This window comes from Lingula anatina, unplaced genomic scaffold, assembly GCF_051362555.1.
Source record: "Lingula anatina isolate TDL-2025a unplaced genomic scaffold, LinAna3.0 unanchor82, whole genome shotgun sequence".
NCBI lineage: Eukaryota > Metazoa > Brachiopoda > Lingulata > Lingulida > Lingulidae > Lingula > Lingula anatina.
This window is the reverse complement of record NW_028257603.1, coordinates 619,678-634,785: the sequence shown is the minus strand read 5'-3', so window position 1 is coordinate 634,785 and position 15,108 is coordinate 619,678. Positions and strand designations below refer to the sequence as shown.

The window sequence follows — 15,108 nt, the reverse complement described above, 5'->3', positions numbered from 1 at the left end:
ACGTCTAAATTTACAGTATCAAGACCGTATTATTCGAAAACGAAAATAATATCTAGGCCGCTAAAATCTGTGATGCCTACTGTGGTATTATTTTTCAGCTAGGCCCTAAATCTACAACATACCCCCTGTATCTGACATACAGGTAGGGACCTACGGCCTACTAACTACTAGTCTTATCAACGTAGCTTACCGTAAACCACACTTGCACGTGTAGGCCTATAGCCGCAGACAAACCAGACAAAACTGATCCTTTTTGTAAGTATATTTGTTGATCTACCCTATTTCTATTTTTTTAAAAGGAAGCATGTGATAGGCTATGTAGGCCTTTTGGTTTGGTAAATGGCAAATTACATTGAAACCAGAAAAAATATGTAATACTTTTATTGCTGTTTTTTTTTTTTTTTTTTTTTTTTCGAATCTGAAATCACTCAAATTGTGTAACCGACATGCCCATTCCTTAATCAAAAAAAAAAAAAAAAAAAAAAAAAAAAACACCAACCTATCTTATTATTAAGCTGCTATGTTAGTAAGTTAAAAATAAAAAAATAAACAGATTTCGCCTTCTTACAAATAGTCGCCGTTTGTTGATCAACTATTTTGTCTGTCCTCGCGGTGCTTTAAATATCAATACTTGATAAAAGAAATTAACTAGGATCGAAAGGCACCATATACAGGAGCGTTTTTTTTTTCTTTAAAAGTGGGATTGATAACTGTTTATGACTTTAGAACCTACTGGTACGTCAAGTTTGAAATATTCAGATTTTCTTAGATCAATACGAAAACTGAAATTCAATATCACGCCTGGTGACTTCTACGTATGTTGAGAGATGTAATGAACTAAAAGGATGACAAACATGTGAAAAAATGACCTGGAGATCTTTAATGAACACAGCTTTCTGAATGGAAGTTTTACTTTAAGGGAAAACTGGTTATTAAAGAGAGGTCGCAAGCCCGGCTTCATGGGAATGTATCGAGGGCGTTATCAAAATCCTGCTCCGGATTTCATATTAATTTTGTGCCAGTAATTCGCTCCTTTAAATTTACGGCGCACCTGTATTTAAAAAAACATTGAGATCTTTGCAACCTGTTTTAATTTACGCATACAATATGAATATTGAGTGCTGTTTTGTCGATTTACAGAAACAAAGTTATCTACCTGAATGTAAATTGGTTATTAGTCATTGACACTAAGAATTCCAGCAAATGCAGGAGATAGAATACGTTTGGCAGGTGCCGTCGAGTATAAGGTGACCAAGATGTATATCAGATAACAGACGGGGAATGTATTAAAGCAAAGTCGGGGACAGAATTGTATTCATGTGAAAAAGTACTGAGAAAACAGTTTTATGTCCATCCCATTTTTTCACTACCACGTGGAGAACACAAAGCCTTCTTCGCATATCTGATATTTATCTAACTCCACAAAGGTGGTTGATATAAGGAAAACTGCATTAACAGGATATTGTAGACTTTCTGATAAGATTGGGTTTTTATTTTCGTATTCAGGAGTCGCGCCAGCCAAGTGATAGTCGTAATACAGAACAATACTTCTAAGTGTATACATATCACTAACTGAGCCCAGGAAAAGACTCGATTTACTTGTATACCAATGCTTCTGTAACTGGCGTCACAAGCCAGAAAAGACATTGTTTGGGTTATATACGTAACCGTGGGAAGAGATGGGTGCATGCCAAATATGTCGACTTTTTGCTTGGACGATTTTGGTTTTTCTTGGAAGTCCAGTACGGTTTGTTTTTGCAGCAAGCATGGTAAGACTTAATTGTTACTCTTTTAATATTACTTTCTATCTCTCTCTCTCTCTTTCTCTCTCATCGTATCACTTTTTTTCTCTCTCGAATGATGACGCTCTCTCTCTCTTTCTCTCTCTCTCTTACGCACACGCGCGTTAGATAAGATAAAGTTTAACAATATAGATCATGATATTCACAATGCTCACCTTGGAATCATGTGGGTAATTTATCTTATGTCATTGCCCCAGGGTCTACCTGTCCCTGAGTCAAGTGAAAAGTCAGACGAAGTAACTGACACGGTAAGTCGATTTTAAGTTAACCGTATATTGCTACAATACACTTAATAGAATTGTGAACGTCCATAAATACATCCTCTAAGTTTGAGCTTGCACATGCATGTTCCAATAGCGTAACAAGTATTTCATTTAACGATAACTAGCAGGTGGAGATTTTTGCCATACTTCTTGGACATAAAATCACTACTGTTTACCTGAAAAAAAAAATTAAAACTTTTACGGTCTTTCATGCGATGATTATGTCGTATGGACTATATATCTGGACTAATTATATATTCCTTTTATCATATTCAAAAATCTCTGAACATGCCAGTGCAAGTTCAAACCCTGAGCTATATATCAATTTATTCCTCAGTGAACCAGTAAAAGATTTAAAAAAAGGTATTTCACTGCTTCTAAATTGCTGCTGTGTGTAGGCCTATTCTCTCTCTCTCTCCACAATAACCCGTCACTTCAACGACTGTATATAACACAATTTCCCCGCCACCCAGACACTCAAAGGGACAGATGGACCGCAGTCTAAACCAGACCCGTCTCCAGCAGACGATGACTCCTCGCTCTCTGCGGATGACGTCACGGTGACGTCACACCTCCAAGACTTCCTGTCTATGAGAGGTCTGTCCACGGGAGAAATGGAGAAGACGACAGAAATTCTGAAGCAAGTTTGCAGACGGATCACCAAAGAGAAAGATTCTAGGAATCTGGAAGAGGTTAGGTCTTTATGTCTTTTACTAATTGCCTTTCAACCTATTACCATGTGGTTTAGCCATCCGGTAGTTATTTACATAAAATTTAAATATCTATAACTGGACATATTGGCAGGCCTACTATTACACCCCATTTCCATAGATTAGATCGACCTACTTTAGATCGACCTAACTCCCTGGGGGTTCACGCTAAATAGCTGTCAGCCGGGCGGACACGAAAGTTAATTTCCCCCTTACAGCTTGTAGTAGGCAGGACGGACATTTAAGTCGGATTATCTGAAAGTAATCTAGTGAGACTCCCCGCGGGGATAGATCGATCTAAAATCTATGGGAATAGAGCCTTAGAGGTAAGGGAGAAGCAACGTCGTCAATAAGACTGAATTGTACCGAACATCCAGTAATAGACTTAAAGTTTCATTTAGATAACATATCATATAGTAAGTGGAGCTTTTTTCTACACAAGAGGGGTTTCAGAATAATTTTGAAATAGTGATAACTTTGATCAAACGCATCGTCCGTGACGTCATTTAGTTTGATATTAATACTTCTCCGGTTTAAGGCATCAATTTTCTATATCTACATAACTGTTTTCTATATCCAGACTTTTATTTCTATTGATCTAGATATGTGAACAAGCCGTGAGAGACAACGTGTTAGGGGACATAGCATTTACGCCACAGCAAGCTGCCGAACTCTTAGATAGTCTGGACAAACGTAAAAAGAGAAAGATGTACCGATATAGCAAGTATTACTGGTCGTTGCCTATCAAGTACAAGTTTACACCAGAGCATTATGGTAAGTCCACTGAGCAGTACAACCTCTACAACCTTATATTTACACGTACTTATTAATGGCATCAATAACTTGAATTCTTTTTGCTATTTGTTTTGTTTGGTTTTAGTTTTTATTATGACATTTTGTATTTTAGACGAAGCCGAGAAGGCGCAGATTCGGAAAGGACTCAGGCACTGGGAGGATAACACGTGTATTAGATTCCTAGAGACCAATTACTCGGAGACGATCACCGAAAACCACCTGTTATTTCATAGGGGAGGAGGGTGAGTAACTGTCACTCATATGTTACTGAGCATTAACCCATATTTAACCAGACTAAACCCAGATCTAACCCAATCTAAACCCATATTTAACCTAACCATAACCCACATTTTACCCAGAAATAATCCAGGCTCATCTTAGAGTGTTGGATGGGAAGTACTTATAACTTAACAGAGAGCACTTGCTCTCTGTTAAGGATCCGTCTTGCTGTTACAGTAGATTTTATAACACCTAAAACAGCTAGGAGGGCCTCTCATAATGAGTGTACATGTAACTGCCTAGCAATTATACATGTAGAAATATTTTAATTTCAGATGTTGGTCGTACATCGGCAGTTACAGGAGTCCTCAGCTTCTCAGTATTGACCGTGGCTGTTTTGCAGTGAGTAATGCTACCTCTCAGTATGCGTATTCATCATTCTGTGATTAAAGAAGATGCAGTACGACCTTTATTTCAAATAACAAAATTTATAATAATTGCTGCAACAATTTGGTCTTTATTATTTTTTCTTAAAAATAACAAAGTTTTTTGTCTTGTATACAGTTCACGTGCGTGCGTGCGTGCTTGTAAGTAAGCATTGGCGCATTCGTTTTTGTTTGCCAATGCAAAGATTTAAACGGTCAAACTGCAAGGTTTAAAAACCAATTAATCAAATGTTCTCAAAACCTTACAGTTAGGTATTGTTGCTCACGAGGTGGGACACGCTGTTGGTTTTTACCACGAACAATCCCGACCAGACCGCGAGGACTACATCGTAGTAAACGAGGACTACATAGACCCTCTAGGCCTTTACAACTATCGAAAGACGTCCAACTCCGTGAATAAAGGAGTGAGATATGATTTGGGATCTGCAATGCATTATGGGATGCGGGTGAGCACGTGGCATTCGCATCATGGCGGTCATTTTAAGAAATATGAACTATAAAAAATTCGGCAAATGTTTGGAATGATGACAGTTTTCTTTCCAATGCACATTATTTATGGTTTGATGTGTTTCACTTCCAGAAGAATACCATAAAACAGTAAGCTGTAATATACAACCTGTAGAATTTTAAAATAAAGAGGTGGGATACCACGGCATTTGAATATACAGCGTATCATAAAACAACATTAACCTTACAAACAGTTGTTTTTCTATTGAAAATAGTGGCCACATGGCAATCGCTGAGCGTGCTTTTAGAACGTACCCACATTGCAGCATAAGGCCCTATAAAGGGTTAAATCTGGGTTAATCGGCGGATCTCAGGGCATGTGTCTTGGCTGTCACCCCTATTTCGCTTCAAACAACAACCCCCCCCCCCCCCCCTCACAAAAAAAATTAAGAAAAATAAAAGTCTATTCCGTTCTAGTTCTTCGCGCGGACTGGCATTCCTCCTAAGGCGTACGCCGTGGAGGCTCGGAACCCTCTGTACCAGTACGCCATGGGGTGGCAGTCCAAACTGAGCTTTGCGGACACCTTGCTGGCCAACCTGGCCTACAACTGCACAGGTACATGTATATACACGTCTCTTCTGTTCCTATAAAATTCATTCTTTGAAATAGTTTTTTGCTAATTTTGAGCGTGGGTATCTTCACACACACACACACACACACACCAGTAAAATGACGAGCACCAATACCATAACTCGTAAGCCTACAATGTATTTAACCTTGGATTTATGATACATTTAATGTATTAATCTTTCCTTGTACCTTGTTATATTGTATTATATCGTATGTATTTTATCACAAAAGCGAGGTTCGAGCGGAAATGTGAAAGGCTCTTTAAAGTTTATTCGTACTATTTTTCCCATTTGTTCTAGTTCGTTCTTGCAAAGGAACAACTGCTCCCGTCTGTAAAAATAACGGTTATCAAGACCCCAATGCCTGCAGTCAGTGTAAATGCCCAGAAGGCTTAGCAGGGGATTGCACGCAAGTAAAACTAAGTATGGCTATATCTTTAAAGCTTGCTACGCTTGCTTAATTAAGGAGAAGCTTTATACTTTTAACCTGATATTCTCGAAATCAGATAACTTTTATATTTATCCGATCTTTATGGTTCTGCACAATCCTAAAATATTCTTATACTACTGGGGAACATGCAACCGAAGGAGTTTTTTTTTTTTTTTTTTGTCGCTCGGAATTATCATCCCATATCGATCCTTGAATTCTAATCTGCTGTCAATTGAACTGATGCATCTTCAGGTTTATTTGTATTATCTTGCTGTATATAAAACACGAGAAATTATTCTGAGATTTTTATCATTTCTGTAGCTTCTGTTGGATGCTATGGGGAATATACAGCTACCGATAAAGCCCAGATTCTATCGTCTCCAAGCCACGAGCCATGGGAACACGGCATGACGGAGTGTAACTGGATTATCAAAACAGTATGGTGGTCTTAATTCGTTTTTAAGTGTAGATTTGTCGCCCAACGCGTTTATGAGGGGTCATTCCCATCGGTCTACGTAAATCGATCCAACTGTCGTTATTGCAGATGTGACATTGACCATAAATGAAAAATTAAATAAATTTCTTAACACAGACTGTAAGCGTATGGATAGGAAGAAATAACGAAATACCGAAGGCGGAAGGGGCACTCCCAACTATAGGCCTATAGAGCTACCGTCATACTATATTTTCCAGGGAAAATGCAGCAAAACGCTACCTCAATTTCTGACACAATTCGAATAGTAATAATATTCTTTGCACAAAGATTGAGTACAGTGCATGTATTTTTCGTATTGTTTCAGAAGAGCACAGGGAGTGTCTTGGGGTTCCGTTTCAAGGGCCCATTTCAAGTGGCCACCTACAACCACTGGGCTTGTAAAGACTTCGTGGAGGTCCGTGTTGACGGTCTGACCTATACTGGGGCAAGGTAGGCTCATGTACACGTCTCATGTACATATCTCATTTACTTTGAATATAGTATTATAGTCTCGTTATTTTGGATGTCAGACTTAATGTTGGTAAGAATATATATATATATATATATATATATATATATATATATATATATATATATATATATATATATATTCTCTGGTACCAGGATGTAGACCATCCGGTACCTGTAATTCTTAACATGTCTGAATAGAAAGTGGTTATCACTCTATCATAATACACAAGGTCTAGTAGATACCAGTGTACCAGGTAAGTTTGTAGTGGAATACGGCATCTTCAGAACAAAATCTTGGCATACACCTGGTACATGTACAGTATGCGTTCAAGTGAAACGTTATGATATTCAACATAAATCCCAGTACATGAACAGCGTGAACATGTATGAGTAGACGCGTTTCAAGAAAATTATTGTAAAGAAGGTTCGGAAGGTTTGATGTTAGACATCACCTTGTTGTAGGGCCTATTCAAAGACTTTGCACGTAAATGTAGCGGTGTTGATTTTTTTTGTTTCAGGTTTTGTGGTTCGCAGCCCCACATCCAGGAATTTGAGTCAGTTCAGAACGAGGCACTTGTGCTATACAGAGGAAGTAGAGGCAAACGGGAAGGTTTTCGGCTGGAGTTCGTAGAAGGTCAGTACCCGTCTCCTTATACTTCTTTCTTGTTAGTGAAAACATTGCAATAAGAATTGCTACTTTCCTTTATGGGAAATGGTCGACGAATTGCCATTTTTAAATTATTTTCTTTTCAACTTTTAGCACAGGTAGGCCAACCAGTATTTACATCATTTATATAATTCCAAACACATTCAGCACAAACAGAATAAAAACGTTATCTCAATCAGTGTCCTAGTCCTACGGACTACTGGACTACTACTTTCTAAAATCCAATTACATTCGATTTCAATTTTCAAGTAAGGTGAGAAACGTATATATCTATTATTCATTAATTTTATTTATCTGTTTATTTACATTTGCATTCAAAAACGTCTCCAGACACCAATGAATGCGCCCTCGGACTGCACAACTGCACTCATTCCAGAGGGGTGTGCAAGAACATTATAAAACAGTTTCATCCAACGCTGGAAGGTTGGGAGTGCGCATGTCAAGCGGGTTACCATGGGGACGGGATCACGTTTTGTCAAGGTAATGATTTCGAGAAATGTGATTTGTTTATGCAAATTACCTTTTACTGATGAAAATTCTCGTTTTATAGCTATTTTGGTCAAAAATGAAGCGCGTGACAAATCTAAATGAAGCTATCACCACGACCTTTGTTCTTAATTGTCAAGATCATTTAATTGATTTAAAAAAATCAGTGGAGGATTATGTATAGAGAAAAACGTACTCATTTCCTTCCCAAATGTGTAGGCTACGCATTTGGATCGTCTCCTTCGGCTATTCTGCAGATACTCCGCCAACTGCCAAATCAAGCGAAATGCCGTTCAAAATAATTTCCCAGGATAATTACAATTATATCTTGACTCATTAATATAATTTGCATAAATCGTAAAAAAAACTTTACTCAGCAAACTGAATTACTACTTTTCATTCTTGTTAATGGCCAGAGATTGTTATTTTGTCAGACGAACATATGCCTAATTTGACATGACACATGAAAGATGTGGTCACATGTCAGACTGACATGAGTGACGAACTTCTCCGTTACCCTGTATGTACTAGTACATGTATTTCAGACGTTAACGAGTGTCAAGATGGAAGTCACGACTGTCACCCCAATGCCAGATGTGTCAACACCGATGGCTCCTTCAAGTGTTCCTGTTTCGCTGGGTTCACTGGAAGTGGTAGAACCTGTGACGGTAAACTTTATATATTGTCATGTATTTGATGTAACCAGTAATATGAAGTAACGGCGGGGGTTGTGATGAATGTGTCCAGTAATACATAGTTTAGGTTTTCAAAATAAATCTAATGGTTGGTTTGATTTTGCAATATGGCGGTGGGGCTAAAGACCGTTTTGAGTTTGATTAAAGATTTGCATACTCCAGGGAACAAGGTTGAATAATCTAACCCTATAACATCTGTATTACAATATGGGTACGTTAGTGTCATGTATTCTGTCTGCATTCATTCAGTTGAAAAGAGAACACGCTGTTTAAATAATCGTTTTACAAAATAAAAAATTATCTTCCTCTGATATGACTTAAAGGACAATAATCATATAAAAATCCATTTCTCGAATTCTGAAGATCCAGCACTTAATCTATACACTACAGTTATGTTTTAATCGATCCCCGTCATTTAAAAATTATAAAAACAATCTATTAGTAGACAAAAAGCATTTTAGTAAACCTCACCTCAATATGCATAAACGAAGCAACAGATCTAGGTCACGTGGTACTGTGACGACAATCACGATAAAGGTCTATGAGACTCAACTGAGCTGCATGGTGCATACAGTACAGACGGAGAAGTTAAGGAAAGTTGTGTCGAACGGAGTTGAGGAATTTTCGTTATGCCTCGGTGTGTTGCCGTGGGATTCACCAAAATTGCAGCTCTCTTTGACAATCTTTCTTTGTCTGTGACGGTCTTCCGTGACTTACTAACTTCGGTGACAATAGTTGCGATGCTCTAGATCATGGTCACCTCAGGTGGTTTAGATCCATATCAAGAGCTGGTAGTCTTTCAGATTAACTGTCATCAGTTGGCAAACTTACTGATTGCTGATGCATTTTAAATGCATTGTAGTTGACCAAAAGCTCGTTTACAACAAACCTGTTAATTATGCACCGCTGCACTTCCCAACCCAGGTAATAACAGGTATCAAAATCGTCTTGGTGGGCTTTCATATTTTTCAAAATATCTCATTTATTTCATGGGGTGATTTTATTGGTATTTGTAAATGACGTTTAATATCAATATTTAAACAATTGAGTTCAAACACCGTCGCGAACATTAATAAAAGTAATTGCTCTCAGGGTAACTTGAAGCATGCGTATGCCCAGGCATTACTTCCGTGGAAGAAAACGTGTTGAAGAACAAACAGAAAAAAGAGCGGTATATAAAAGAAAAAAATAGGAACTTATGTACTAAAATCGAACTCCTAATTCGTTCATGCTTTGAGGATTTGTTTCTGAATGTTATTTCATCTGAAGTATAAAATAATTTAAAAGATTTATCATTTTATACCTTGAAATACAAGTTCTGCGTCTGTACACAAAACTTTTTGCAAATTTGTATGCTTTGTCAAACCCAAAAACATGTAGCAGATCAAGGTAAAAGAGCATTGTTTGCTATAAGTAGCATGGGAAAAATCATTACTTGAATGTTTACTAAAATACGAGTTTTACATAGGTGAGTATAAAAAATAAAAAAATTCCAAGCACGCACAGCAAAATGTAGAATAACGCAAAACATCAAGAACAGCGTAATCTCAGCAAATGTGCCCCATATAGTAGCTTAATTTCCATTAATAATTAAATCATCATGTAAGTCAAAAATTTTCTGTCGATTTAATAAATGTTCTAATTTATCCAGAACGATATATTTATTTAAGAGGAGGCTAACTGAAATATAGTTTTATTATTTATTTTGTATTTGAAAATTGCCCATGTCACCCTGTTAATTAGAAGGTCTAAGCTGGATCAAGTCCGTGCTAAAATTCCTATGAAGCTGTGCAGGAAAAATTCTTCCTTTGTTTCTCTAGCTCCTCAATAAACCCGGTGTTCAGATTTTATCTAGTACCCCCAGGTCTGCAGGAGCTGCTCTTTGAAACTAAAGCACAGGTAGATTTTTACCTGAGATAAATATCGCCAGCCATTTAACCCTCTAATTAAGAGGTAAAGGAAGTTCCAGTTAGATGGATGATTAAGATGGGACTTGTAAAGGTAACGGGCATCGTTTACCTCAGTTTAAGAAAAGTATCCAAGACGGAGTGTCAGCGGTTTAATAAAATTAATTGAATTTCACAAATAACATGGCCCTCATATGCAATAATCCACAGTACCCTTTACTCATTCAAATGCAGTGTTTTATACAACTTGGGATAACCATAATTAAATGCTCGTTAAAGAATTGACTAGACGGGAATGGTTTTACACAGCTTCATGAGGATTTAGATCCCTCGGGTAAGAGATTTGAATGAGTATTAACTTTTATCAGAAGCCAGAGAAGTCATGTTACAGGTAGACAATGCAGCTCAGTTTGACAGCTAAGCACGCTCTGTTCTCCAGTGGCTCGATTGTCGTCATCGGACCACGTGACCACGTAGCTCATTAACTCCCAGGCCGAGCAAATAGGACGTTTTTTAAAGCCAAAAATTTACAGAATGAGCTTTTAATTTGTGTATTTGGATAAAGATATCGTTAGTTGGGCATGTTTTCTGAAGAATATGTTCCGTTGAGGCCATTCTGACGGTATGAAGCAAATCCTTTAATTTAAAATGAAATCCGTCTTTTTAAAATTTGTAAGACACTGTTGTTTCAATTATGATTACCCTGTATGGCCCCAATTAAATAACTTCGGTTTTGTACAGCCCACTATAGTATTTTAATCATTCAATATTAAAACAGATGTCAATGAGTGCGGGACTACAGGGATCTGTGGCGTGGGGAGGTGTGTCAACACAGTGGGGTCGTACACTTGCCGCTGTCCCACCGGATATGGATGGAACACTTCGTCGTGCGCAGGTACGGAAGTGGATTGGTACCGTAGGTCTATTAGTAAGGCAATTATGGATAGGGCATGCCTCTTTGATGAAAGGAGAATTGTTGTAATTACGTCGAGAAAAAGGAAAGCTTATGCTGCATCAGGGTCTTAACCTCATCGTTTCCTTCTAACAATTTCTTTCTCATGCCCTTGCATTCACTTTGTACGTGTTATTTGGTGACAAAATAATTTTCTATAAACAGTTGGTATATTTATTAAATCCATACTTATGCTATTTTCCTTATCCGCCATATTTCCCCTTTTCACAGATATAGACGAGTGCGTGTACAGCAGGTGCGACCCTCACGCTGTCTGTCATAACCTCCCAGGGTCCTACACATGCCACTGTGAAGACGGGTTTGTGGGTAACGGGTATGTGTGCCATGGTAAGTCTGGACTACTATTACTACTACTAGTGGATCGAGAAAGGCCTGTTCCATATCAGTAAAGTAGGCAATTTTCTTTACAAAATAACAAAAATAAAAGAAACAGTAATTTTTAGGGAAAACCTTTTTTTTAACTTCTGTGTGTCGAGTTTCCATCATTTGCCCTCTACCGGTAGAAAAATAAGTGAAGAAAAGGAAGAAAAACATCGAACATACAGGATACGAAAGATAACTCTTTCGGATTATCTCATATCAGTTTGCCGTAATCACAATACTCTCGCTTTCGTTAGTACGCCAGGAAGGCATGTGCGAGCCCTCAAACAACACCTGTGATAAAAACGCTATCTGCCTGGTGGAAAACGGAACAGTTACCTGTACTTGCCTAGAGGGATACACTGGAAACGGGACATTATGTGACGGTGAGTCGATATGAGTAAATAAACAAGCATACACATAAATAAAAGAAAGTAATGAAGAAGACAAATGAGAAACCAGAAATAACTCGTCGGGCGGGATTATCTCTAGTCATCGATATCGACGTCAGAATGTACGCCCCGTGCTTTAATTAGAGTAGTTTAAAACGAGGGCAATTTATCGCTTGTTTTAAATTTGATTCACTCCTGTTTGTATGCCCTCCTGCAGCGTATAAGAAACTTGGAAAAAATTAAACGATAAATACCAAAACTACTACGGCTTTCGACCTACACAGGAAAGTGCACAAAATCATAATGCACGAATATTGCATAATATCCATACGCGATATTGTTTGTCATTACTGTATTGCAATAAAAATTCGTAGCTAATATTTTTGTCACCCGGTTTAACTCAGATGTGGATGAGTGCAATGCAACGATGCCTCCCCAAAAATCCAATGACTGTGACGTCAACGCGTTTTGTCTCAACGTGGCGGGTTCCTATTCGTGCACGTGTAACGATGGTTTTATTGGCAAAGGTGACGTTTGTGAAGGTATGTAACGTCATGTATGTCCACTTGGCTAAATTTATGCAAAAAACGACAATGATATAATTGATGAAAGAGTAGGAATATGTCATGTTTATTCTATCACCACTACACATTCATTACACGTACTTCTAGTTGGAAAAATATATGCCGAAAGTTTCAAAATGCCGTAAAAAAGGGTTTTCAAGTCATCTGGAATTATAGTGTTCGGATTATTGGGTATGCACAGTCATGTGTATTGATTTGATGGTGGAGTAATTTTAGAATAAAGCCTAAAATGCCCCCCTCCCCTGTGATTTTACAATTAGTAAGGTTTTTTTTTCTAACATGTAACACGGCGTCACCGTTCCAGATATAGACGAGTGTAAGGGCGGTGCCTGGAGATGCTCCCCACGTGCTCGGTGCTTCAACACCATCGGCTCCTACACCTGCTCCTGTGATGAGGGGTTCTTTGGGGATGGTATCAATTGTACAGGTAAAGCTTGTGTACCACACTCGTTATTATTATTATTATTATTATTTAAAGACTGTTATAATGATATATTAATAATAAAAAATGTCTTCCTTTTAAGAGTATTTTTAAAACCAACGCACAGTTGTAACAACCCAACAACTGTTTTTTCATGACCTGACCACAAGCGTATGAACATTTTGTCTCAAAGACATTATGTAACAAATTGCAGCAAAATCTATTTGGTAGCATGTGCCTATTAGAAATTGACCAGAATACGATTTAGACATTTGAATATTTGGAAAAATCTGTGAAATGCATACTTATATGTTTCAGATATAAACGAATGCATGACGGGGAATCCAAGGTGCCACGACTTGGCAGTGTGCCAAAACACCGCCGGAAGTTATCGTTGTGTATGTCGGGAAGGCTTCACAGGGAACGGACGCTTTTGTAGAGGTTTTTAATTATCTTGAAAAATTGAGTGTTTCAATAGAATCTGGCTTTCATGTTATGACATTTACATATTTGTAGATCTTTACTTCAACTTCTCATTTAGTTGTTGTAATGTTTAGTGCATTATATAAATTTACATGCACGGTCATGAACGACTATTATGCAAATATACAGGTATGACTAAAAGAGTATGATAAAAAACACCTTATTTTGATATTGTGTTGTATTTTATAAAGTATACTCATTGTGATACATCCTGATGTGATTTGCGTTCAAATTAAATGTTTTTATTTGTCGCATGTCAATGAAGAAGTCAACGAATGTACCGATGGTTCTCATAACTGTTCAAAAGACGCCACGTGCACCGACTTTTACGGCGGGTTCAACTGTTCGTGCAGCACGGGTTTTAGAGGAAATGGGATAGTGTGCGAAGGTATATGAAATGAATTTCTTATATTTTTGCAAAACTCGTTGAATAATGACTCTCTTTTAAAATACGTTTCATGCTTATCTGACAAAAAGGCGGCAGATATTATATTCAGCCGATTATATTTCATCTCTCTTTCTCTCTCTCTCTTCTACATTTCTATCTCATCTGTACAGTTTGATGAAAAGCAGATTTAACAGTAATACCACTCTACATTGAAGGGACTAAAAGGTTAGCAGAAAGAGACAATTTCTGGTTTAGTATCTCATTTAGTAATGTATGTTAATTAACAAACCACGATATTTTACCGATGTTGCTTTTAACCGCAGTGTTTTTCTATCTTGTGTTTATGAAAGACATAGATGAATGTGCTAGCAGAATGCACAACTGTGGGACACATTCTACATGTACTAATACTCGAGGCTCGTTCAAATGTAGCTGTGAACCATATTATGCTGGTGACGGGATCAACTGCACAGGTGTGTCGTTTAGTGAAAGACAGATATAGATGGTTTCATAGACAGTATAGTCAAAAAGTTTCAGCAAAAACTTTTGGGTCGGGATAAACTCTACAGAAATTATGTAGGACCATTTAACTAAAGACAATTGATGCTAAATGAACATTTTTTTAGGGGGGTGGGGGTGGTGAGATAAATGATTTGCCTTTCATACCCAATGTCATATTCTCTTGAAATGTGCTTTCTACACAAATTTAAGCAACAGAAGAAAATTTACAATAAAATTGATTATTTCTTGTTGGAAGACATCAATGAGTGCAATGCTGGCACCGCAAATTGTGACGTCAACGCCGCCTGCCTGAACACCGAGGGCAGCTACACCTGTACCTGTAGAGAACCGTTCCAGGGAAACGGTACAGTTTGTGCGGGTAAGTACCATTCAAGGCATAATTTGTGAGACTCCATTCTATTATTCTTTTATAGGGCCTACTTCTGAAATGAATCACATGTTTAATACGTATGTACACTTGTCAATATATAGGTGGGATTTTATTATAAAAATTATCTTTATTAGCAAGAAAAAGTCAAAATCGCCAACAGTTGACTTAATGA

The 15,108-nt window shown here is 37.7% G+C and overlaps 2 protein-coding genes across 2 annotated transcripts; both read left to right on the top strand.

Moving 5' to 3' along the window:
* Positions 1 to 1,966: 1,966 nt before the first annotated feature.
* LOC147759136 (blastula protease 10-like) lies at positions 1,967 to 4,825 on the top strand. The gene is made up of 6 exons (XM_086998555.1): positions 1,967 to 2,050; positions 2,539 to 2,757; positions 3,378 to 3,549; positions 3,683 to 3,812; positions 4,125 to 4,191; positions 4,484 to 4,825. The coding sequence occupies exons 1-6, from the start codon at positions 1,967 to 1,969 to the stop codon at positions 4,733 to 4,735; spliced, it is 924 nt and encodes a 307-aa protein (XP_086854681.1). The 3' UTR covers positions 4,736 to 4,825.
* Positions 4,826 to 5,167: 342 nt separating this feature from the next.
* Positions 5,168 to 14,643, top strand: LOC147759135 (uncharacterized). The gene is made up of 15 exons (XM_086998663.1): positions 5,168 to 5,298; positions 5,613 to 5,735; positions 6,064 to 6,179; positions 6,543 to 6,667; positions 7,207 to 7,322; positions 7,686 to 7,835; positions 8,387 to 8,509; positions 11,222 to 11,338; positions 11,627 to 11,743; positions 12,034 to 12,162; positions 12,573 to 12,710; positions 13,057 to 13,179; positions 13,492 to 13,614; positions 13,922 to 14,044; positions 14,395 to 14,643. The coding sequence occupies exons 1-15, from the start codon at positions 5,232 to 5,234 to the stop codon at positions 14,544 to 14,546; spliced, it is 1,842 nt and encodes a 613-aa protein (XP_086854789.1). The 5' UTR covers positions 5,168 to 5,231; the 3' UTR covers positions 14,547 to 14,643.
* Positions 14,644 to 15,108: the final 465 nt, after the last annotated feature.

Bases quoted from the DNA above. Each gene is read 5' to 3' on its own strand.
- LOC147759136 (XM_086998555.1), top strand. From the start codon at position 1,967: ATGTGGGTAATTTATCTTATGTCATTGCCCCAGGGTCTACCTGTCCCT. The intron at 3,813-4,124 runs GTGAGTAACTGT...TTTTAATTTCAG, and splicing joins TTATTTCATAGGGGAGGAGG to ATGTTGGTCGTACATCGGCA. The intron at 4,192-4,483 runs GTGAGTAATGCT...AAAACCTTACAG, and splicing joins TTGACCGTGGCTGTTTTGCA to TTAGGTATTGTTGCTCACGA.
- LOC147759135 (XM_086998663.1), top strand. From the start codon at position 5,232: ATGGGGTGGCAGTCCAAACTGAGCTTTGCGGACACCTTGCTGGCCAAC. The intron at 8,510-11,221 runs GTAAACTTTATA...ATATTAAAACAG, and splicing joins AAGTGGTAGAACCTGTGACG to ATGTCAATGAGTGCGGGACT. The intron at 12,711-13,056 runs GTATGTAACGTC...TCACCGTTCCAG, and splicing joins CAAAGGTGACGTTTGTGAAG to ATATAGACGAGTGTAAGGGC.